The sequence below is a fragment of the Schistocerca americana genome, unplaced genomic scaffold, assembly GCF_021461395.2.
Source record: "Schistocerca americana isolate TAMUIC-IGC-003095 unplaced genomic scaffold, iqSchAmer2.1 HiC_scaffold_24, whole genome shotgun sequence".
NCBI lineage: Eukaryota > Metazoa > Arthropoda > Insecta > Orthoptera > Acrididae > Schistocerca > Schistocerca americana.
Genome location: NW_025725950.1, coordinates 4,192,975 through 4,202,987, shown reverse-complemented (window position 1 = coordinate 4,202,987; position 10,013 = coordinate 4,192,975). Strand labels below are relative to the sequence as shown.

The window sequence follows — 10,013 nt, the reverse complement described above, 5'->3', positions numbered from 1 at the left end:
TCAGGGAGTAATCTTTTCCATCAGAGCCTACAAATTTCCTAGAGTGAATCCATGGCTTCATCACATGTAGAACATCCAGATGCTCTGAATCACTCCTAATACAGTTTCTTAGATGCACAGGCCCTTTCACACTGTATGTATTAAAGAAATCAAAAATGTCATTAACTTTCTGACAAAAGTCTGAAGTGCCAGTTGCAGATAATGGCATACTACCACAAAATACAAGTGTGTCAATACCAGCTGCCACAGTGTGGCTTAACACACGAACTGCAGTACCCACTTTCATTTTTGAAAAAGCTGGCAGTTTGACAGCTTTTTTAGTCAGCTTCGGAGCTAACTTGTATTTCCTGTGCAAGTCATTTGAATAGAGCTGAGAAATGTCCTTCCAAGAAGCAGTACCAACCAAACCATCATTTGATGTATGAATTATGCCATACCTAAATAGGTTGTTTCTGATGCTCTTAAACAAACGTGGGGTATCATAGAAGAAATAGATCTTCTGCTCCTCATATACCAAACTTGGATTGTCTTGTGTAATTCCCAGTCTCTTTCTACAGCCCACAAAATTTGAACCGTGATCAGTCACACAGGTCTTTACAACCAAGCCAATTTCCTTAAGTCTCTTGAGTACTTCATAAAATATAGCAGTCAAATGCATAGCTCCCACTGTTCCTTTACAAAAACAGTACAGCAATGGTTGTTTGAAACATGAAAAAATGCCACTAATCATTATCACCAACACACTGTTCGCAATTTTAGCTGTGCCTCATATGTCAAATTTGCCATTAGAGACATTTCATCCAATGACATATTCACAAGTTTATCAATATAAGAAAAATGTTGCACCTTTTGCTTTAAAAGATGGAATATATAGTCACTTATCCCACATTTTATTTGTATGCCTTCCACATACCTTTGTAATGTACGCACTGATGGAAGCATAAAACATTCTGACAAAAACCTGTATGCCTGAGTGCTGTAATATAATAAATTTAGAGGAAACAGATTATTTTCGTCTTTCCATCTTGCAGCACGTTTTTCTCTCAATGGCATGGTAATCTGGCTTACCAACAAGTCAAGGGCACTTTTTTTAAATATCGGGGTCCTACAGTCTTTAACATTCGTTTGTCCTTGTTCACTTGCTCCTTCTGATACAGTTTCTGTCGCTGTCTGTAGGCACTTTCCTTGTCCCGTAATAGTTTCGCTCAAAGTCTAGCGATTTGCACATTCTGACACTTCACACGCTTTTGTAAGACACGAACAGCTGCACATAATCTAACCACTTCATCGTCAAAGCAAGTCTGTGTTGACGATTCACACGAATCTGGCACTGATACATGCAGAGTTGAACCGGCTGCTTCTGTGTCATAGGACTGTTTTATTGCTTTAGATTGACTGTCGAATCTTTGTGGCAGTTTCCTCTTCATCGTCAGCTGAGGTGGCTTATTTGGAATGTCAAACAGTGTGGGTACTGCATTCCACACGAGTCTGTTGTTGTCTGCGTTCATGAACTGGTTTTGTTCGAAATGTGGCGAACAAAACCTAATATTATTATACAGGTACACTGGTTCTTTCTTAATGAGGCCTTCTCGCCTGCTATTAACAAGCCATTTTCTGCTCCTAAAACGAAACATTCATCATTTATACACATATAGTTTGCAAGTGAATCCTGACGATACAGTTTAGTAACATGATGGTATATACCTCTCAGGATCCTTAGGAAACCTAAAAAAAGACAGCTGTGGTGTCTTCTTCCTGTTGTTAGTGCAATTTATTGCGCTACAAACGCTCCCGCCAGTAAAAGCCATTGTATAAATCGAAATAAACAACCACTATTCTCTTTTCATGATCGCGGCGAATTCACAGTGTAACGCAGCAGCCTCTTAGGGCGCTGCTGGCGCTGTAAGCAACAAAATCGAGGCGAAGTGTCGCTACTGTTATGATGTATCGAAGAATAGCAAAGAGACTGATTACGAGTGGAAACTTGTGAATTGTGTAAAATATCTTTGACGTTGGAGTCGTCTTTGACTATTGTTTTGGTGTGTGTTGACGGAAGAACAATGGGAAGGTCGCCGTCATAAATAATTTTGAATTATGTTACTATTATTTTTGTATCAACTAAAAAGAAGAAACTACATTTGAAGAAACTGTATTTGAAACACCAAAATGAGAGAAACACGTTGAACCACGTCTTTTCTGCAGCCGACAACCATGCATTGTGGAAACATACTTAGACAACTGAAGCCAAGACTAATATCGCCTTGCAAACGTCTAACGGAAAAGGTACTGTCACGAAATATGGCAAATTTAAGTAAATAAAAAATAGTGATCATATTTTCAACTTGTGTCTTAGCCGGGATGCCATATTTCAACTGGGGACTGTAGCCGGGATATTGTGTTCACGAGATTTTCAACAGTGCTACGAGGAAGAACAGTTTTGTGTGTTAATACCTGTTTCTTCAGAATGTGTGTTACAGTGTTTGTGTTCATCGGGAAGTAAAAGTTTTGGAGAAGAAATGTTTCGGCAAAAAATATAATTTTCGACAGAAGAAAATACTTCAAGAATTTTGGTCAACAATCACATGGATGGAAAACGTGGTTTTGCAACAGTAGAAGAGTGTTCCAGATAAGTCACGAAAACCTCGTATTTTGTTAATACAATATTTTTATCTTGTTTTATATTGTTGTGTATAAATTTTTGTTCTTCACAATGACTTATGAGTTTTTCGAGAGTATTGTGCCTAAAGTAGAAAGTAGTAATTTAATAGACTTCGAACATCAGGACAGGTCAAATCAAAGAGAAAGAACAGATCAATTTGATTTAAAAAGTTTTCTTGTAAATTTCACGAAAGAAATTAAACAATCAGTTGACGACAATAAGACTTACTGGGATGAAAAAATTGATAACATTTTGTTGCAAGTCCAAGCAGTCAATACCCAAGTGGGTGAGCTTTCGAACAGAGTTGGCAGTGTTGAGGAAAAAATTGAATCTGTGGAAGCAAAAGTAAATGAAATTGATGCTAAATTGAGCGGTGAAATTAATACTGTAAAAAATGAGTTACTGGTAGATAGGGAACGAAATTTAATGTATTTTAATGAGATAAAAGGGGATATAAAAAATTTGGATGAGAATACAAAAAGTTTGACAATCGTTTGGTTACTCTAGAAGAAAAAGTAGAATGCAATGATTTATAAAACAAGAACTTAGCGAAAAAATTGAAAGTTTTAACATTGAATTTCAAAGCAAAAATTACAATGTCAACACATGTAATCTTGTATCTAATATTCCACTGAAGCACTTTTCGGTAGATGGACCCTTACATCCTGTTGATTTTATGCTGTATTGTAAGGATTGTTTTTTACCTCACTCACCAGGTGAAATAAAAATTAAATTTGTGAAAAAATTCTTAGAAGGGGAAGCTTTGACTTGGGCAAACCAGATTGTAACTCTGGAAAAATTTTGGGATGATCTTAAACAAACTAGAATCAAAAGTGAATTTTTGAATGGGCGAAACTATAGAGAATCAGATGGGAGCATGAAACAATTTTGCAAAAGTGAACTTCAAAAACTTATTCATTTAACAAAACCTTTGGATGACTTGATCAAAATTGATACCTTAAAGAGAAGATTGCCATCAGCAATGCAGTTGAGTTTAGTTCATTGTCCTGATGGGTTTACTCAGAAAGGTAATGGTCAAAATTGGGGAAATGACAACTTTCAAAAAAGGGAACAAAACAATTATCATGGCGTCAGTCAAAATTCAGGGGGATATAACAGTTTTGAAAAGAAGGACCATAAATTTTATCCAAAACAAGAAAAACATTTTCACATTAATAATCAACAAAATAGAGAACACTTTAGGGATCAAAATCACAGAAATTTTGATAGAGGTCCGTACAATAGGAACTACCAACAATCAGGTAATGTTTGGCATAGGAATGGGATCAGAAATGTTGAACCGAGCGAGGTGGCGCAGTGGTTAGACACTGGACTCGCATTCGGGAGGACGACGGTTCAATCCCGCGTCCGGCCATCCTGATTTAGGTTTTCCGTGATTTCCCTAAATCACTCCAGGCAAATGCCGGAATGGTTCCTCTGAAAGGGCACGGCCGAATTCCTTCCCCATCCTTCCCTAATCCGATGAGACCGTTGACCTCGCTGGCTGGTCCCCTTCCCCGAAACCAACCAACCAGAAATGTTGATCAGAGACATTGGCAGAATCACAATCACCAGTTCATACAGGAACCGGAAATAAAAAACGAGTAGACGCCCCCTTGAAGGTCCGCAAGGTTGAGGCAGAAGGTGAGCATGATGAAAGGACCAATGGATGTGACTATCATAAACCCAAACATGACAGTTCCAAACCTAAGCTATCACATGAGGTTATTAGTTGTTACTTATTGAAAAAATTTCAAGAGGAAAATAATATTGATAAAGATAAAATTTTCAGTACACAAGAACATACAGTAGATAAAAGTAATTGTGATTCATTTAATTTAACAGAGTTTTACACTCGGGCAGAAAAGAACAACACTTTGTCAGATGATGTAATTTGTAGTAGTTCAGAGATGTGTGTGAATGAAAGAGAGAATGCATGCTGTGAGAATGAAAATGTTGGTGAAAGGGATCTGGTAACTTTAGAAAGGGGAAATAATATTTTGGGGAATAATTTGAATGTGTATGACCTGAATATGTGTAATGATAATGATGTTGTTGATAAAGTTGATAATGATGGTAATGGTATTGATGATGATGTTGAGGAAAGGTATTTCATTAGTTTAAATAGGGAATTGGGTATATACATGGTTGAAAATGGATTAAATAGTGAGAATATTATAGAAATTCCCAGGGATGTTACCAGGATGAATAAAGCTCACAAGCTGGATGTATGTGAAAGTGTGAATTTTGATGTTGTTGATAAAGAATCTCACTACACAAATGACAATGACACATGTATAACTTGTAACCTAAGTGAAACTTTTACAGATACTAATGATACACACACATTTCTTATGAATATATGGCTCAACAGTGAAACTATTTCTTTTGACAAGAACTTTAGAAAGATGCTTATTAATGTATGTGAAACTGTATGTCCTGAGTGGTGGAAAAAGATGAGATATTTTATTTTTGAAAAGCTGAAGGATAAGTACTTCAATAGTATACAATGTGATTTGGATGAAAATTCTTGGCTATTTGAGATAATAGAGAGTACTCATGACAATTTTGTGTCTTGTGCAAATTTTATAACTGTGACAAATAATACATGTAATGATATGCCATATGATTCTGATAAGTATAGGTTTGGGGAAATTGAAAGTGATTTATTACATGAGGATACAGGTTCTGAGAAAAGTGATCAATTTTGCAGTCCCTATATAAAAGTTCAAATTGGGTCATGGATTGGTAAATGTTTAATTGATACAGGAAGTGAGATCTCGGGAATATCTGAAAGGTTAAGCAAGAAATTGAAAGTGGGGAAAGATTATGTTGAAATGCCAGTTGTTGGGGTAAAGATAAAAGGTGCTACTGGGAAGAGCAGTAAATTGGTAAAAAGCCAGGCTTTAGTGACATTTTTAATTGGAGGCAAGTTGTTCACACATGGATGTTTCGTAATTCAGGAATTTAATGAGGATTTTCTTTTGGGTATGAATTGGATAGTAGAAGCAAATACAGCATTTGATTGGGTTGGAAAAAAACTTTTGTAGAAACTAGTGAAAGGGAGTACATTCAGACAAATTTTGCGAACACACTTGGTGATCAGAGTAATGGAAATTTTGACAGTATCAATTTACTAAAAGAAAAAAGATTGGAGAATATTGAAACTCATAGATTTGATACCGATGAAGTTGAATTTGGGAATTTAGTAAATTTGAAAATTTCAGAAACACAAAATTTATCTGGGGAGCGAAAACAACAGTTAGAAAATCTGCTGTGGGAATACAGTGATGTTTTCAGTGACATACCTGGAAGGGTAAAGGGTTGTCAGTGTGAGCTTCAGGTAAAACCTCATGAACCATTTTTCATAAAACCATACAGTATTGCAATATCAAAAAGACCTGGTGTTGAGAAAGAGCTGAAAAAGATGGAAGGATGTAATATAATAGAAAGGAGTATCAGTGCATATAATAATCCTCTAGTAGTAGTTTCGAAAAAAGATGGTGGAGTAACATTGGTTTTGGACTCTACACACTTAAACAAAATTTTGTTCAGACAGATAGACCATCCTGAAAATATTGATGAGTTACTCTATAAATTTACGGATTTAAAATATATGTCAAGTTTGGATCTAACTTCGGGTTTTCATCAGGTATCACTTTCGGTTAATCCTAGAAAATATACTGCTTTCTTGTACAATGGTAAGAGTTACCATTACCAATATTGTGTTGTGCCATTTGGGTTAAATTCTTCTGTTTCTGAATTTATAAGAGCTTTGGATCATGTACTGGGGCAAGAACTTGCGTCTAAACTGATAATTTATGTAGATGACATTTTGGTTACAGGGCAAAATTGGGAGGAACATTTTTTGATTTTGAAGTCAGTTTGTGAAAAACTTAGAAAAGGGGGGATGACATTGAAATTAGAGAAATGTAAATTTGCAGTTTCTGAATTGAAATTTTTGGGTCATGTTGTCACAGACAAGGGAATTTTGGCAGATCCAGAAAAAATTAAAGCAATTTCAGAAATTCCTATTCGTAAGACTAAAAAACAATTAAAGTCGTTCTTTGGGTTATGCGGTTATTACCGAAAACATATAAGTGATCAGAGTCTGAATGCACCATGTTTAAGCCAATTACTTAAGAAAAACACTGTTTGGGTTTGGGATAAAAGTTGTCAGGAAGAGTTTGATAAAATTAACCAAGAGTTGAGAAAGCAACACTTATTACACAGACCTGATTTTAGTTTTCCATTTTGTTTGAACACGGATAGCAGTAATTATGGGCTTGGAGCAGAGTTATTTCAAGAAAGAGTAGAGAATGGAGTTAAGATACATTGTACCATAGCATTTTCAAGCAGAATGTTGCTCAAGCATGAGAAAAATTATACAGTCACAGAGAAGGAACTTTTGGCAAGTCATTGGGCTTTTACAAAATTTAGAATTTACCTTGTTGGACATAAAACCATAGTATTTTCGGATCACAAAGCTTTGAGTTACTTAAAGAGTGCAAATTATACCACAGTAGATTGACCAGATGGGCAATTTTACTGCAACAGTTTGACTTTGAAATCAAACACATAAAAGGTTCTGAGAATGTAGTAGCTGATTCACTTTCAAGTTTACCAATTGGGGGAGAAAAGGAGATTTTTGAACAAGAGGAGGAAAAGCAATTTAAAATTAGATACTTGAAAGGGGTGGAAAATGAAAAAACAATTAGAGCTATGTGTAACAAAATTAGAAAAAATCAAAATTTAGATCAGAGTTGGAAATTAATCAAAGAATGTTTAGGCAAGAAGGGGTATGAGAAACTTGATAAATTTTACAAATTGCATAAGGGGATTATGTTTCGGAGAACAGATGTAGATTCTGATAATTGGAAACTGTGTTGGTCAGAGGCAGATGCTGATAAGCTGATCATTTACATACATGAAAGTTTCGGTCATTGTGGGATACAGAAGTCTATTCAAAAGATACAAGAAAATGTTTATTTTTACAATATTGGAAAGAAGGTAAGAAAAGAATTGGCAACCTGTGACAAATGGCAGAGAGTTAAAGTGAGCAATCAAAGATGTGGTGGAGAGATGCAAAACATTATTCCGGAAAAACCTTTAGATCTTATCGCAGTGGACGTATATGGAATGTTACCAAAGAGTAAAGGTGGTTACTGTTACATATTTGTTATGGTAGATGTATTTTCAAAATTAATTAAACTATATCCAGTGAAAAAAGCTACTAGCCATGAAATTATAATAAAAATTGAAAGAGATTATTTCGAACAGGTGGGTAAACCAAAAGCTATATTATCAGATAATGGTTCACAGTTCACCTCTAAAATTTGGAAAAAGTTTATTGAAAGATAAAAATTGAAGCATATACTTATATCTGTTTATTCTCCGTCCACCAATCCTGCAGAAAGATATATGAGGGAAATTGGGAGACTTTGTAGAAACTATTGTAGCCATAAGCATCCAACCTGGTTTGAGCACATTCGAAATTTTGAAGATATTATGAATAGCCTACAACATAGTTCCACAGGATTTTCACCATATGAGATTATGTTTAATATTAGACCTCCAAATCTTATGTCAGAACTTATTGAATTTCCTAAATGTACACCTTTAACTATGCAAGAGAGAGAAGATATTGTCAGGGAAACTATGAGGAAACAAGGGGAAAAGAGGAATAAAAGATATAACAATAGGGTAAGATTAACCACTTTTAAAATTGGGGATCTTGTTCTGGTCAAATCTCATGAAAAATCAAAAATGTTAACTTCAGAAATTAAAAAATTCGTTGATATCTATACTGGGCCTGTTGAAGTCATAGAAAATCCACACCCTAATGCTTATCTTTTGGTGTATCCTAAGTCAAAGAAATTATTTGGTCTCAGGAATGTTGTCTCTTAAAAACTGTATAAACAGAAATCATAATTTCAAAATTTAAATAACCTATTATCATCTAAAACAAAAGTTCTCCACTGCAATACGCTTGTTAGAACAAAACTGCCTGTACAACGAAGTGTGTATATTTGCATGTATAAATTAATAATTTGAAGTCACATATTAATTGAAACTGATGAAAAACACTGTTCTAACAAAGAATGAGAGAAAGATTTATTTTTACTTTTTTACAAAAAAAAGTCTCCATAGTGAGCATTTCTGAATTTTTCTAATTTTTGGAAGCTAAGTCTTCCCTGTGGGTGAAGGCATGCATGTGAGGACATGCATGCAAAGGTATAAGTTTCAAAACCAATTTTAGATAAAGCCTCATGATATATGAGCAGTTTATTGTTGTTTATACTGATGTTGTGGGGAGCAAAAGTACTCTTCACAAGAATGTGACTTGTAGTAATATTGTAGTAGAGAGGAAAGTGTACATAAATAATTGCAAAAAATTTAGATAATACTGATGTATCTTTAGCTGTACTAAAAGAAGAAAATCATAAAAAAATACAAAATAAAAAAAACCTAAGTAAAAAAATTTAAAAAGAAAATCATAAGCAAAAAAATATACAAAAAACAAAAAATCCATGACTAATAAAAAAAATATAAAAATTAAAAAAAAATCAGATGTTAAAAAATATATATATATAAAAGGCAAATATAGAGAAAAACACATTACACTATATATGTCCAATATCATTTTTACTGTACAATATGTAAGCATAATGAAATTAACATTAATATTTAAAAAAAAATTAAAACCTATTCTAGGAAATGAGTTTTACCTTTCTATTATTTTCAATCTGCATGCTGTATGTTAGAATATTTCTCATGTATGTTTTATACCATGTATATTTGTCATGTTAAATAATTTCTTTACTTGAAAATTTTGTGTATGGTATTGATGGGGAAGTATCATTGCAACAACAGCCAGTAATAAGTCCACAGATTCAAAGAGTCCAAATTTGGAAGAGGCTATCAGACTGCATCATTAATGTACTAATTGTGTAATACAGATCCATCACTGAGTGTTGTCGGGATTTTGTTGTATATGTCCATAACAACAAAAGCCCTGGGGAGCAGTTTAATGGATCTGGGAGATGTTATTTTTTTACCGTATTTGTCGATACCGAATTGTAAATGTTTTCTTATATTTTTGTCAGAATTTATTATAATTTGTCTTATTATATGTTAATTTACTTCTATTTTTGAGAGTAAAAGCATATTGTTTACTATTAGAAAATGTATCGAAGAATAGCAAAGAGACTGATTACAAGTGGAAACTTGTGAATTGTGTAAAATATCTTTGACATTGGAGTCGTCTTTGACTATAGTTAGTCGGCAGCTAACTCTTGGTGTATGTTGACGGAAGAACAATGTGAAGGTCGCCGTCATAAATAATTTTGAATTA

At 34.2% G+C, this 10,013-nt stretch overlaps 1 protein-coding gene across 1 annotated transcript; it reads left to right on the top strand.

Moving 5' to 3' along the window:
- The first annotated feature begins 2,710 nt into the window (after nt 1–2,710).
- Nucleotides 2,711–8,764, top strand: LOC124575368 (probable ATP-dependent helicase PF08_0048). Its single transcript, XM_047131173.1, has 5 exons — nt 2,711–3,151; nt 3,684–3,921; nt 4,208–4,679; nt 4,779–5,303; nt 8,716–8,764. Exons 1-5 carry the CDS (start codon nt 2,711–2,713, stop codon nt 8,762–8,764), a joined length of 1,725 nt encoding a protein of 574 aa, XP_046987129.1.
- The last annotated feature ends 1,249 nt before the right edge of the window (nt 8,765–10,013 follow it).